The sequence below is a fragment of the Lithobates pipiens genome, unplaced genomic scaffold (assembly GCF_037356315.1).
Source record: "Lithobates pipiens isolate NorthernLeopardFrog02 unplaced genomic scaffold, aLitPip1_a1.2 Scaffold_18, whole genome shotgun sequence".
Lineage (NCBI taxonomy): Eukaryota > Metazoa > Chordata > Amphibia > Anura > Ranidae > Lithobates > Lithobates pipiens.
In genome coordinates, this window is record NW_027507758.1 from 343883895 (window position 1) to 343899858 (window position 15964).

At 42.7% G+C, this 15964-nt stretch overlaps 1 protein-coding gene across 2 annotated transcripts in view; it reads right to left on the minus strand.

Moving 5' to 3' along the window:
• The window catches only part of SMAP1 (small ArfGAP 1), a 453919-nt gene that overhangs the window by 28275 nt on the left and 409680 nt on the right, over positions 1-15964 (minus strand). For both annotated transcript variants that reach the window (XM_077487401.1, XM_077487402.1), the window contains one exon: positions 5113-5441. In XM_077487401.1, coding sequence (XP_077343527.1) covers positions 5113-5441 — 329 coding nt within the window. The remainder of the gene's footprint in view (positions 1-5112; positions 5442-15964) is intronic.

Below are 15964 nucleotides of genomic sequence, written 5' to 3' on the forward strand. Positions count from 1 at the left end.
TTCAGATCTACCCCTTAGATTTAGAGCAACTGCACTTCCAACTGCACTTTCAGTGCAAAGTGGATTTGCCTTTTGTAAATAACCCCCACTGTGTCACTTTATTACAGTTAATGATAAAGAGTTTTTTTTTCCTTTTGACAGCTCTGCTCAGCACTTGTTTAACATGAATCTGGGAAATGCTGTATTAAAATCCGGAGGGGGTTGGATCGCCATTTAACGATTAATAGTGCAGCTCTAGTTTTGGTCGCTGAAAATGTCAGTGCATCTCTAGTTGTCAGTGCTCCCTCCTCTCCCCTGCAGCCAAGGCTGGCCGAGAACAGAGAAGTTGATCACATGACCGGAATGGAGAGACATAAAAAAATAGCTATGTTTATGCATCTTTCTTATACAGGTTAGTAAGCATAGTTAAGAGGCAGGAGATAATATTAACACATTCTAAATAAACACTTCTATCCTTTATAATGAAGGAAACTGCCAACCAACTTAGTCTTATCTGCTGTTGCCACGGTGCTCCACATGTGATCAGCTATGACGTCAGACATTTGATGGCTTGACAGCTCAACTGAGAGCCAACATAAGCACACTAGTAACTAACAGCTATAATTTAACCACTTAACAACCGGCCATTGCCGATTAACGGATTCAGGGCAGTTGTTTAACTCCGAGAGGCCGTTAATTAAAGCCCCCCCAGAATTCTGCTCTTGCGCGCCCCCTGGGGCGCGCACACGAGATCATCCGTGACCGCCGGGTCCAGTGGACCCGGCGCATCACGGTAAACGGCCGCTCGTCGCGGCCGTTTACCACGTGATCGCTCCGTCAAATGACGGAGTGATCACTTGTAAACAAACCGGCGTCATAACATGACGCCGGTTCCTCCCTTCCCCTCTCTGTACCGATCGGTACAGCGGAGGGGAAAGAGATCTGTGTCAGCAGCGATGTGGGCTGCATCTGCAGTGCCCACATCGCTGCGCACCGAATTTAACCCCTCAATACCCTGCAACACCCCCGCCAATACCCTGCAACACCCCCGCCAATACTCTGCAACACCCCCGCCAATACCCTGCCATAAATTGCCATACCCAGCCATACTCGGTGATACCCTGCAATACCCAGCCATAGACGCCCCCCCACCCCTCACCACCCTCCGGTGCTTCTACCAACTCGCCAGTACGATCAAAGCCAGAATCTTTTTTTTTTTTTTTTTTTTTTTAGGTGAGATGTGGGGTCATATTGACCCCCAGATTTCACTGTAAAGAGGACCTGTCACCCCATATTCCTATTACAAGGGATGTTTACATTCCTTGTAATAGGAATAAAAGTGATCAAAAACGTATTTTTGGGGAAAAAAATAATGTCAAACTAAAATAAATAAAGTAAAATGAACAATAAAAAAAAAAAAAATTAAATTTAAAGCGCCCCTGTTCCAATGTGCTCGCATGCAGAAGCGAACGCATACGTAAGCCCCGCCCACATATGAAAACGGTGTTCAAACCACACATGTGAGGTATCGCCGCGAATGTTAGAGCGAGAGCAATAATTCTAGCCCTAGAACTCCTCTGCAACTTAAAACATGTAACCAGTAAAAAAAAATTAAAGCGTCGCCTATGGGGATTTTTTAAGTAGCGACGTTTGGCGCCATTCCACGGGCATGTGCAATTTTGAAGAGTGACATGTTTGATATCTATTTACTCAGCATAACTTCATCTTTCACTTTATTCAAAAAGTGGGCTAACTTTACTGTTTACTGTTTTTTTTGTTTTAAGCACAAAACAGTTTTTTCCCCCAAAAAAACGCGTTCGAAAAATTGCTGCGCAAATACCGTGTGAGATAAAAATTTGCAACGACCACCATTGTATTCTCCAGGGTCTTTGCTAAAAAAAAATATATAATGTTTTGGGGTTCTCTGTAATTTTCTAGCAAATAAATGATGATTTTTACATGTAGGAGAGAAATGTCACAATTGTCCTGGGTGCTCCAGAACGCCTGATGGCGCTCCCTGCATGTTGGGCCTCTGTATGTGGCCACACTGTGTAAAAGTCTCACACATGTGGTATCGCCGTACTCGGGAGTAATAGCAGAATGTGTTTTGGGGTGTAATTTGTGGTATGCATATGCTGTGTGTGAGAAATAACCTGATAATATGACAATTTTGTGGAAAAAAAGGAAAAAAAAGGAAAAAAAATCTTGATTTTGTAAAGAATTGTGGGAAAAAATGACAACTTCAAAAAACTCATCATGCCTCTTACTAAATACATTGGAATGCCTTCTTTCCAAAAAGGGGTCATTTGGGGGGTATTTGTACTTTTCTGGCATGTTAGGGTCTCAAGAATTGAAATAGGCCGTCAGTCCTTCAGGTGTGATCATTGTGGACTCTATAACTTTCACAAAGACCAAATAATATCCACCAATTTGTACTTATTTTTTGCCAAAGATATGTAGTAGTATAAATTTTGTCCAAAATTTATGAAGAAAAAATTACTAATCTGCTAAATTTTATAACAGAAACGAAGAAAAATTCATTTTTTTCGCAGAATTTTCGGTCTTTTTTCTTTTATGGCACAAAAAATAAAAAACTGAGAGGTGATTAAATACCACCAAAAGAAAGCTCTATTTGTGTGACAAAAAGGACAAAAATTTCATATAGGTCCAGTGTTGCATGACTGAGTAATTGTCATTCAAAATGTGAGAGCACCAAAAGCTGAAAATTGGTCTGGTTATTAAGGGTGTTTAAGTGCCCAGTGGTCAAGTGGTTAAAACATGCCTTGAATGTAAGTAACTTGAGAAACCATAAAAATGGTGGGCTTAATTTCACTTCAATATGCTTAAGCGTAGAAATCCTTTACTCTAGAAAAACAAATGTCTGGTGGAGGGCATTTTAACCCATCACACCAGAACATTAAACTGAGGAGAGTTCCATTAAAAAGTGTGGGAATAAAAAAAAAAAAAAAAAAAAATCAAATCAATGATACTTACCTATGTGGCTGCAGCACTGACCCAATGCTGCAGCTGTCCCCCGTTGCTCTAAGCCTGAGTGATCACATGACTGCTGATCATTCCATTTTCGGTCTTTACAGAGCAGAGCGAAGTGACCGTCAGTTCTCTTGCTCTACTTCTCCAGGTTGGGGTGTGGAGGAGGCAGGAATGGCTGGCTCAGACATTCAGAGGTGCACTCAGAGGCTGAGCCAGCTGCCAGTCAGGCATCTGGGTGGGTCCTGACATTGTCGGGATCCCTGCAGAGTCTGGACTGGCTGGCTCTGTGACAGAAATAAGTGAACTCTGGTGACCCACACAAGTATGGCCAAATCAGCGAGCAATCAGTGTGTGTGGACGAGCCAAACCTGTGGCGTTGGCCATGTCTGGAGGGAGGAATAGCCTGGATGTACCACTGCAGGGGAGTATGGGTATGCAGGAATGCTTCCTTTATCTGCCTTTCCACTGCTCAACCCTCCAGGTGAAGATTTGACTGGGACCTGGGAGGTAGGTGTGTGGCTAGTCATGCCTTGTCTCACTGCACTTAGAGCTCTCCTCCTCCCTCAATCATATCTGCTGTGTGTGCAAGAAGGCGTTTCATCAGATTTGGCGACCTGTCAGAATGTGTAACGAAAGTGACATTTCGTGTGCATCTTGCTAGACCCTGTCCTCCTCCACAGTAAGGATACACTGAGAAGGGGCAAGTGGAAATCCTGTTAGACCCACCAGAGTTTTGCATTTTACACTTTTTTTTTACCACTAAACTGAGTTTAAATAGTGGAATACAGTACTTAGGACTCAGTTTATTTATATGTTGAATCCTAAAAGCTGCGGCAAGCCTGTGGATCTCACAGGTTTGCTAATCTAAAAGAAAACCGCTACTTTTAAAATTCAACACGTAAACATTCACACAGAGTTTTAAGTACTGTATTTCACTATATAAACTCAGTTTATTGTTAAAAAAAATAAAAAATAAATAAAGTGTAGAATGCAAAAAGCCGCTGGGTGTAACAAGATGTCCGCTTGCCCCCTTCTCAGTGTATCCTTACTGTGGAGGAGTGCAGGATGTAGCAAGATGGCGGCGACCAAATGTCACTTCCATTACACATTATGGCCGGTAGCCTAATCTGACTAAACACAGGCTTAACGCACTTTAGCTGGAGTCTTGACACAGGAGCCGTCATTACACCCTGTGCTGCCTGCCGGGAGAAGAGCCTGCTGATGACTGGTAATGAAAAACTCAGGGTTTAACCCTGTGCTGCCCTGAGAGCTGGCAGAGGTAATGAGGATCCCAGTGTTAACCCCCATGTGCTGCATATCTATATACTGTAGATATCTATATAGATATCTACAGTATAAAGATATATAGAGCGCTCTCTCTCTCTCTCTCTCTATATATTTTTTTTATATTAGATATAGATAGATATATCTATATCTAGATATATAATGCTGACAGGCTGTAGTGACCACCTTGGTGGGCATCTCCTTGTGCTGTGTGAGATAATGATAGAGACCCCCCCGCCCCAAACTCCCTAAATGCCGAAAATAGCCATCGTAATTGGCGGGTACGTAAAAAAATAAATAAAAATATCGGTACTCATACTGGTTGCTAAAAAAAAAAGTGGTATTGGTGCATCCCTAGTTCTAATCACCACTCTAAACCAGATAAAGTTTTGGCTTTGAATAAACTTTAAAGGATAAATTCACATTCAGTTTCTGCTGCAAAAAATTTTCATTTTCTTTTTCAGAGGAGTCTGCAGAGCATTGTACCTGTGATCAATAAATAGTGAGTATAATGTCAAGCTCCTGCAGTTTTGTGCCCGTACCTCTGTATGTGTGGGCGTTCAGTTACAAAGTTGGGAGAAGTGTGAATAAACTAGGAGGGTGCTCATCAGCATCCTCACAGTTCACTGAGAACTACAAGCCATCTGTCACGGTGGCAGACGTGACGTATAGTTTCTAAATTTACAGCTATGGGTGTAACATGTAGCATGATCCAAAGTGAATCTGATCTTTATCGACTGTGCAAACCAAACACATCATATATTTGTAATAAATGATATAGATGACACTGTTCATTGTTTGCAGTAAAGCACAGCAAAAGGGTAAATGACAAAAGGCAGGGATCAACAATGTTTCTACCTGTGAAAGATTCCAAGGTGTAGGTTGATTTTGCTGCATCCCAAATTTGTTTGGAGGTGTTCCTATATTGCTAACCATTGTTGCTTGTGGACCCATCATGTTGGGCGGGAGTCCCATTACTCCAGATGGAGGATTTCCCACAAATCCATTTGGAATACCCATGCCAACCATCATTCCAGTATTCTGTCCCATTGCAGGCATGGCTTGTCCCATCATGTTTCCCATCATTCCAGCACTTGTAGGAACAGCTACTCCCATTGGTGGGAAAGCTTGGAAATTGCTTGTGGCCTGGGTGGAGTAGGGAATTGCAGAGGAACCCATGAACATGCCTATATTTAACAAAAAACATTGCAATGATTAGTACAGTTATATCAGGGGGTGGAACTAGAAATTCATAAGGTCACATAGCAAAAAAAATATCATTGGCCAATAACATTGCCAACCTACTGTGCTTCTGTTTGTATAAATTGTATATTTTCCCCAAAAAATCTTAATGGAAATACTGAATTATCATCTTTTCCAGTAAGTCTGTCTGTGCAAGGCCAACAAAGTTCCTGAATGCTTACAGTAGTGACTTCATCCCACCGGCACCCTTAGCCCTAAGGTGTTATTGGCCCTGAAAGCGTTGTTCATGTCTACCAGCCAAACTCGCCAAAGCTTTGTGGTCACATTGCCATTTGAAGATGGGCAGAACAGCAGCAAATATAGGAGCAGAGAGTAGGGAACATTTAAAAGGTAGTGAATCTTATAGTCTTCTATTTTACTTTAACATCACCAAGGAAAGTGTGGGGGGGGGGGGGGGGGGGGTTATAATTACAGAGTAATTCAAACCCCACTTTCCCCAGCTTTATTGGTGTAAGTTGGTTACGCGGTGAGCATGTTAGAATATCTTTAAAGGTAACAGATTTGTTTATACTACTATACACGTTTTAGCCTGGGTGCACACTAGTGGGTGCAAACACAGCATATGATTAACACAGAAACCACACCACATTCCAGTACACATCATGTGGGGTCTGTGACGTGTGATTTGAGCCATACATTTTGTATGGTTAAAATCGCATCCGCACTAAAATGGCGTAGGACCCTTTTTCTGCATCTGAATTGCATCTTATGGGTGTTCACACCCATACAATGCGATTCTGGCAATCGTACCGTTTTGTGATCTGTTTCAAAGTGTTTGACATTGACACTCACAGCAGACTGCATTGACGCTGTGCAATTGGTATGCGGTGCAATGCGGGAAACCGAAAATCTTGTGCCTTTTCCACATCGCAATTCTAAAATTTTTGTGCAATTGATTTTATTCTTAATAAAGCATATATAATGACTTCAATCACTGGCTCTCTGCTCTGCCCCTCCAGTGCTCACTAGAGTGCCAGGCAGTGAAGGGGACTGGAGCAGCTGGCTTAGTCTCTCAGCAGCATTTGGACTGGCTCTGTGACATCAGCCACCTTTAGGTTTTTGTTGGCTGAAAAAAGGGTTAACTGGAGCGCTGGGCGAAGTGCACTCACATAAAAACTTTGGCCCTACTTCTCTTTAATCGTTTGCCAACCAGCTGCCATTGTCATACTGCGGCAGGTCAGCACATTCCTGTGAACTGTCGTTGTATGCCGGCCCTTTAAGTGGGGATAGCAGGCGCTCCCTCTGCACTGAGGCGGTGCCAATGAGCGTGGCCGGTGGTCACGATGACCACCGGTCATGCATGGTCGAGGCCATGAGAGCCAGACCAGAGACGCGTGTTCCTACTAGGTAGGCACAACGATCTGTCATCTCCTCTACTCAGTCTCATCCCCCTACAGGTAGAATGCACACGAGGGAACACAGTTAACCCTTTGATTGCCCGCTAGTGCCGGAGACATTTACACAGTAATCAGTGTATTTTTTATAGCATTGATCGCTGTATAAATGTCAATGGCCCCAAAAATGTGTCAAAAGTGTCCAATCTGTCTGCCATAGTGTCGCAGTCACGGAAAAAAAAAAAAAAAAAAAAAAAAAAAATCGCAGATCACCGCCATTACTAGTTAAAAAAATAAAAATAATAAAATTGGCATAAATCTTTCCCTTATTTTGTACACTATAACTTTTTAATTGGCTTGCCCAATATATGCTTATTGCGATTTTTATTACAAAAAAGAAGTAGAAGAATAAATATAAGCCTAAACTGAGGCACAAATTTGCCTTTTAAAAAAATAAATTGGGGATATTTATTATAGCAAAAAGTACAAAATATAGTTTTTTTTCAAAATTGTGGCTTTTTATAGTGCAAAAAAACAAAACAAAAAAAAACTGCAGAGATGATCAAATACCACCAAAAGAAAGCTATTTTGTGGGAAAAACTTACATCAAATTGTGTTTGGGTACAGTATCGCATGACCACACAATTGTCAATTAAAGCGATGCAGTGTCCCATCGCAAAAAATGGGCTGGTCATTGAGCAGCCAAATCTTCTGGGGCTGAAGTGGTTAAAGTAGTATTTCAGCATTGAGTATTATAATACATAAATGTTCTATACAGCCCATGGTTTTAGCTATGCTATCACAAACAGGACATGGGATGTCCTGAATCGCCTTTAAGGTTACCAACAGACTACTTTGTACTAGGTACATCGGTAGCCTTTACAGCTGGATTACACATGCTAAAGGAATCTGAGTGGCCCAATGAGGTCTCAGACTATGGCTATGCACTTGGGGGTTGCAGGACTTTGTTTCTACTACTTTTGTTTGTTACAACTAAAAAATTACTTCAAATGGTGAAATGCTTACAGCTCCAGGGAATGACCATGGGCTCCAAGATGGCACCTAGTCATAGCAAAAAATTTATGGCAGACTTTAAAAACAACTTTGCAAGTACTTATCCTCTGTACTTCAGTCATCTTTTGTTATGACTGAGGTTCGTAGATATTTTCTTTATTTGGCATGGCCAGTAAAGGCACTGTAGTCATTTAATACTTTCCTGAACTTATGCATGCCAATGATATGGTTCATGCACATACTGTACATTCCCTTAATGTTGAAATTAGCCAACAGGATGGATGTTTGATAATGGAAACTGACCAATAGGAATAACTTCCTGAAAAAGTTTTCATCCTGCTCCTCCAAAGAGAGGATTACCATTGAGTATGTCAAACAATGCAAGCACACGAGTGTTGCCAGCAGTAAGTATTTTACTGGCAGCCAGTGAAAAAAAGGCACTTTTCTCCTGCCAGTAAATGGCAGGGACAGGAAAAGGTTGCCAGAATGAAACATGGCTGTTGCGCTCGGCTCGGAACTGCGCATGTACAGTTCTGGTCCAGAGCTGGCCGAGACTGACCGAATGCCTACTACAGTGGTTCAGGAGGTTTCAGCAGGGGGTGGATCTGACAGAAGTGGTGCCTGAGTGTGTGGGTCTGCGGTACAAGAGAAAGGCAAGCCGGGAGCGCGACGAGAGCAAGGCAAGCCGGGAGCGCGACGAGAGCAAGGCAAGCCGGGAGCGCGACGAGAGCAAGGCAAGCCGGGAGCGCGACGAGAGCAAGGCAAGCCGGGAGCGCGACGAGAGCAAGGCAAGCCGGGAGCGCGACGAGAGCAAGGCAAGCCGGGAGCGCGACGAGAGCAAGGCAAGCCGGGAGCGCGACGAGAGCAAGGCAAGCCGGGAGCGCGACGAGAGCCTGAGTCCTGTCCCCGATCTTACTTACTAGATCAAAAACAAAATAAGAATTGTTTTTTGCCTTAATATCAACCTTAAATTACATTGCTAATTGCATATTGTACTTGCTTGTAGCCTAAATACTGAAATTTGCACTTAAAACTGTAATTTTGCAACTTTTGGAAATGCCAGTAAAAATGTAGCTGTGTCAGTAAATGTTGGGTGTCGTACCAGTAAATTTCAATCTGGTAGGGTGGCAACACTGTAGTACACGAGTTTGAAAATAGGGTTCAAAGTAGACAACGGCTTTTTTAAACACTTACGGACCGCTGATATACATCCTAACTCAAGAGGAATATCATTTTTATGGTAGCAGCTAGCTGCCATAATCCTGGTATCCTCTTCAGTGGGTGGTACGATTTCCGATAATAGAGGTCTCTGTGGTGGATTTTCCGTAAGATCATTTTTATCGGCGGGAGAGGGCACCCCCTCCTGCCGCGCTCCAGTGCCCTCCGCTGATAACCGGAGTGGTCGGTAGAAGTGGAGGCGATTGGATGCTGCTTCTTCCTGGGTAAGGAGACGAGTGAGCGGAAGATGGCCCCCACCCATCTCCATACCGGTGCAGGGCGGAAGCGATGTCACAACGTCACTTCCACCCATAGTGCTTTTTTTTTTACCCCAGATTTCATATTTAAGAGGTCCTGTCACGCTTTTTTCTATTACTAAGGATGTTTACATTAATTTATCCATGGTGCCCAGCCCCTTTTTGAATGCCTGACTACAGCGGCAGGGGTGTTTTTCTGTAGTACCTGATTAGAGCCATAGGCTCCAATAGGCTTCAAAAAAGGAGAACTCGGAGGGCAGAGCATTGCGCTCGAAGTCCACCCAGGTGTGTTAGAAAAGCAAATGAATAATCGCTTTACTAACACTGAACCGCCTCTCTGCCAATCCAAAAGTGCGGGTCTAATACCGGTCAGCTGATTGGCTGAAGGCACAGGTGATTCTATTGGATGCCCAGCAGAAGGGAAGAGATGCACGGGAAGCATGGAAAGCACAGGAGCCGCCGTCTGACCCGCTGCCCTTCCCACAGCTCACCGCTTTCACCAACTGGCTGACCCGCTACCAAGATGAGATAAGTGCCGGTCAGACAGCAAGCATACGGGTGGTGGGGTTGGTCACAGTGAGGCTGCACTGGTGGCTGCATTTGATGTTTCTTTTTTCAGTTTGTTTGTGCCGCCCAAAACCTTTTGAGCACAAGCTGCCAATGAATATGCCTAGACATTGTTTATTGTCAAATTATTTTCTTGCATGATATATTTTGTGGATGAGCTCATTCAATATTTAGCTCTAAGGCTCAAACAAATGCACCAAACTTGGCTCTTCAAGCAGAAAAATATTGCACAAACAAGGCTTCAATATAAAAATCCTGTATCAAAACACTGGCACTTAAAACATATTATCTGATTAATAGCAAAAGAAAGTGCAAAAAGTTTCAAAAAAAGAACATGGGCACCACTGGACAGCAGCATTGTTAAACTGGAGGAGGGGAGTGCACTAGCAGATTTAGATAGACTAGTGAGTTTAAGCAGAACTACAGCTAACATTTTATAAGCAGTTACAGCAAACATTTTTTGTTGTAACTTGAATTTGTTTTTGCATGTATAAGTGCTCTCCAGAAGATAACTTTCAATTTTACAGACATAAGTGACAGATACAGACACTGCTGGAATACTCAACATAGGGGAGACACACCATCATCAATCTTGTAAAGATTTTTGTTTTTGGGAGGTTAATTATTTTTCAGTGGTGTTCCATCTGTTGCATTTATATTTTTTGTTTGCGTCATTTAGTTTAGAAACATTCTCAGTGCCGGTACTTCTCTGGTGGTATATTACTTATTTTGTGCAGATTCTAGGATAGGGACTTGGGGGTTACATAGTTGGAAAGAATGAATAAAGGCACCAGTTCTGGCTGACACCGCCAGCTGTCGAAGGGAGTTCCACAACCCTAACACTATAACAAGTAAAAAACCACCCCTCACACAGTTTAAAATTGAACAGCTTCTCATCCAACTTTATTGCGTGGCCATGTGTCTTCTTTAGGTTAAATAGTTTACTCTCAATGCTTAAAGGATTTGTATATTGCCATTATACGCCCTCTTAAGCATCTCTTCCACAAAGAATAGGTTTAACTGTTCTATTTCTCATAATGGAGCTCCTCTAGCTTCATTATTAGCTGGGTTGCCCTTCTCTGGACTCTCTCCACTTCAAGCACATCCTTGTGTAACTCAAGAATAAAAAAATAAAAAAAACTGAATTTAGCTCAACCACCTGCACATTTGACAAGACAAAAAAATAAAAAAAATAAAAAAATAAAAAAATCCTTCACAGCCCACTGTACATCTCAATAAGGCAAAAAGTTTAATGGTCTGAAAAAGTTATGGAAAGCTACATGTAAAAACACACATATGACAAGATACATACATTGCTAAAAGATATACATCTCCGCTAAGCTACTTGGAGGAAAAAAATACATAAAACACATGGATGGAATTTTTCACCCCGATAAATGGCAAAATGATCCCGTGAGGTAAGGTGTTAAAGATGATCCACAGAAGGTATGGATGTAGCAACAAAATCCCAACTCCAAATGAACACTGACCGATGGCAAATGGTAAAAGCAAACACTGGACTGAATGAGTCTGGAGGCTGATTGATAACAGTGGTCTAGATGATGTTTAAGTGTCAGGAACAAGATGTTAGAGTAAAAAGTAAGGCAAATCCTTACTGAGGATTGACGACCAAAACTGGACTGCATAAATCAAGATGTGGCTGAACCAGAGTTCTGTTATGTTTTAGAATAAAAGTTTTATCTCCTGAGTAGACCATTTTTGGATAGATGCAATTGCGAAGTCTGTGATCTACTTTTCCTTCCTCAATTCCCCCAGAGGTTCTTCCCCTAGCAAGCAACTTGCATGCAAAATTTAGCTCCCAGGTGCATTACTTTACATTTTTCAATATTAAACTTCATATGCCATATAGCTCCACCCCATTTTAACTATCTCTCCTTGTAAAGTTGCTATAGTCTGTTGTGAAATGTATTGCCCTAATTAGCTATGTATTATCAGTTAACAGAGCTTGAACTATTTATTCCAAACTCTCTATCGTTTATGAACAAGTTGAAATGAATTGGTTCCAGGATGGAGCCCTGGGGTACACTGCTCACAACTCTAGACTATTCAGAAAATATGCCATTAATCACCAACCTTTGGGTGTACTCCTGCAACCAGTTATCCAACCAGATACAGATCTAATCAATGCCAAAAGACCTTCATTTCAGAATTAAGTGTAGCTGAGGTACTGTATCAAATGCCTTAAGCGGAGGTCCACCCTAAAGTGGACCTCCGCTCATCGGAACCCTCCCCCCCTCCGGCGCCACAATTGGCACCTTTCAGGGGGAGGGGGGTGCAGATACCTGTACAGTACAGGTATTCTGCACCCACTTTCGGGATAGCTATCGACGGAAAGGGGCGAATATTACGCCCCTTTCCGCAAGTGCCCGCCCCTTTCCGCAAGTGCCCCGCTGCCTGCTGGGAAACACACAGATCCCAGAGGCAGCGGGGACCGTCCTTATTGCGCAGCGCGATTCGCGCATGCACAGTAGGGAAACGGGAAATGAAGCCGAAAGGCTCCATTTCCTGATTCCCATACCCAAGATGGCGGCGGCAGCACCCGACATACGATCTACAGATCGGCTTCGGGTGCCGACATCGCGGGCGCGCTGGACGGGTAAGTGTCACTATTTTAAAAGTCAGCAGCTGCAGTATTTGTAGCTGCTGGCTTTAAAAAAAAAAAAAAAAAAAAAACGCGGAGTCCCAGTGGACTCCCGCTTTAATAAAATATAGATGCATTGCATCCACAGGCCTTCTTCTTTCCAAATTACAGTTTACCTCCTTGTAGAATGTTAAAAGGTTGGTCTGGCAAGAACGGTCTTTCATAAACTCATGTTGTTACTACTAAATTATACAATTTTCATCAGATTCCTGGATATGGCCCCTTATCATTCCTTCCAATAGTTTACAAACTATTGATGTCAGGCTGTTTAGTCAGTAGTTTCCAGGTCTATATAATGATTTTTATGCATACCTGTAAAGTTCCTTTCTTAGAGTACATCATGGGACACAGAGCAGGCTACAAATCATTACTACCTGGGTTACGTACCACCTGTAGGTGAATGGACGCTGGCAGAAACTGACAGAAAATCCTACCCTATATTACCCCTCCCATACAGGAATTACCTCAGTAGCAAGAAATTAACCTCCAGAAAGAGGAATGGAACCTCTGTGCCCTGTGATGAACTAAAAAAAAAAAAGGATATTATATGAAAGTATAAAAATTCAGGTCTCTTTATCGATCATGTGGTACAGAGCAGGCTATAAATCATGACTACCTGGGAAGTCTCAGGGCATTGCACATGAAAAGGAGGGGGCCACAGAAGCCACCATCAGTCCCAAGGAAACTACTCTGCCGCCCTAAATACACTGTGGCCAAAAGCACTATCCTCTTTGGCCCATACAACCACCCGTAAAACCTCGTAATGGTAAATACAAGGTTGCAGCCCTGAGGCACTGACACCTGATGACAGATAGCCCAAGAGACCCCAATACTCCTAGTAGAGTTGAAAAGGCCTTGCATCAGGAGGAAGAACTAGTGACATCCTCAAACAGAATACAGCAGGAGTCTGTCTGGCGCCTCATGATCTGATTGCTGCAGATACCGATGGCTGGATATACTGATAAGAGCTTTTAATTTTAAGGTCTAATAAAATTAATTGAACACACTATATGTCTTTCATGTCTTTATGAGTTTATTCCTGGATGGTGACAACAGACATAGGCTGGATAGTGAAAGTATTTCAGGAGCCAAACTGCACCATACTGAATAACATATCTGCAGAACGAATGGAAGAGTAAGCAATTATTGACCTTAGTGAAGGTCCATCACATCAGGGGAGGTGCCACCTGAAAGGGGGCACAGAGGCGGTATTTTGGATACAGTTTGTTTTCCAATGTGTATCTGAATGTGTATGCACAAAGATTGTGAAGCACAGGACTTTGTGGACTAGACTGTATATGGACACATTCAGAATTCACATTTGATGAATATTACAGTGCTTTACTTGATCAATCTTTCGGGTTGTTACAAAAAAATGCACCATTTTAATGAGCATTTGATTAAACTGCTAAATGTGCACAGAGTCACTATAATTATTAGGAAATGTAATGAAGGTTGACACAAGTTTATTTAGAAGGAGCACTACACTGATGTTGGAAGGTATTTTTATCTGTGTTTTTAGTCATTTTACAAGAGTGTTTAAGCTACTCTAATGTACTAAATCCACAACAGTAAAATCTGTCTGTATATACAGAACATGCTTGTTATACTCACTGTGGAACCTAAGGGGTTAATTGCGAGCATTGTGTAAAAAGGCTGTTTGATCCTGGCTTCTCTGATCCTCCCCTTCTTCCACCGCCTCCTAATAATTTCCAGATAACACAGGACCTATGGAGTCAGGCTGCACGTGCTCAATTAGGTGCTAGGGGTCTTTATTTTCTTGGGAGGATGCATGTGGTCAGCACAGGGACAAACAGCATTGTCCAGACAGAGGGTCTGGGGTATTGTAGTCTCATAGGTCAGTCAGAAAACTATTCCTACAAGCTTTAACTAGTGCTTAGCTGGGCACAGATAGTCACAAGATTGCTCTAACTGCTGATGAGAATAGGTATTTAGCAGTTTAGATTTACTAAAATAATTGAATTTCCATGTTCTGTGGGAAACCAGATATAGTGAATGCAGGGTCCTGGGTTTAGTAACACTTTAAGCATGTTTTTTTTTACTTAGAAGTACTAGCAGTATATGTATTCACCTGGGATATGCACTGCCAACAGGACCAGAACCTGAAACTCTGCCCAAGCCAGATGACGATCCACTTCCAACTGGGCCTCCTGGTGCCACCCTGATGAATTATATATGCCACTGGCATTGTCCAACTGAACTGACTGGAAATCCCCTCAGTTGAATAGTTCAGTAAACCCGTGAAAGCTGAACAGCCCGAAGCTTCAGAATGTTGATGGACAAAACCCTTTCCTGAGCAGACCACATCCCCTGCACTGAAAAGAACCCCAGAATGGCTGCCCATCTTGACAAACTGGCATCGGTAGTCACTACTTTTCAAACCACTGGAAGTAAGGAGTTTAAATGCCAGATGTGTACTGAGAGCTAGGGACATTTGGCAGTCCAAAGACTGCACCTTCCTGTTCCCTGAGGATAGGATATTTCTCTGTAACAGCCTGGAATGAAATTGTTCATATTAAAAAAAAACCCGAACATAGCAACCATGTTTGTTCCCCAGCAGTCTTATGCAAAAGCGAAGGTCACCTGTGACTCCTTAAGAGTAGAACCTGATTTCTCAGAGAAAGGCTCTTCCCCAGAGGCAAAACCACCTTCGCCTGTACCATATCCAGAATTAGACCCAAATATTCCAGGCTCCATGCTGGCTTTAGTGCCGATTTGTCCAGATTGGGAACCCAGCCCAGACCTTCCAGTGTACGAATCGTGAGACACACATTCTGCCTTAAATCAATGTACTGAACCTTCTCTGAGCAAAAGGTCGTCCACATACCCCAAGATGCACACTCCTTGAACCGTTAACAAATTCAGTATTGGGGCTAACACTTTCATAAACTCCCAAGGAGCTGTGGCCAGCCCAAAATGCAGAGCCATAAACTAAATGTGTTGGTCCGCCACTGCAAAATGTAAATACTTTTGATGCATGGGAAAAACCATCATGAGGAGATATGCACCCTTGATTACTTTTGATAAAAGGAAATCCCAAGTCACTGAAAGCCCCTGAACCTTCCTCAAGTTCTACACTGACCATCACCTCCTCAATGTTCACCCACACCTCCTTTGGCTAAAAAAGCTGCATCACAGACAATCCCTGCCGAACTTCCATCTCCATCCTAGTGAGGCCTGGGTACCATCCATCCCAGAGTACAGCTACAAGAATGGATCTGGCCAACCAATTTACCGATTCCTGTTGGAATCATCTGAGAATCTGTTACCATCATACAGAGAGTTGTACTTTAGTAACCAACACCTTTAAGACTTTTGCAAAAAAAACTTCCTGTATGGAAGGCAGTTATATAGGCTGGCTGTTTGTTCTGCCA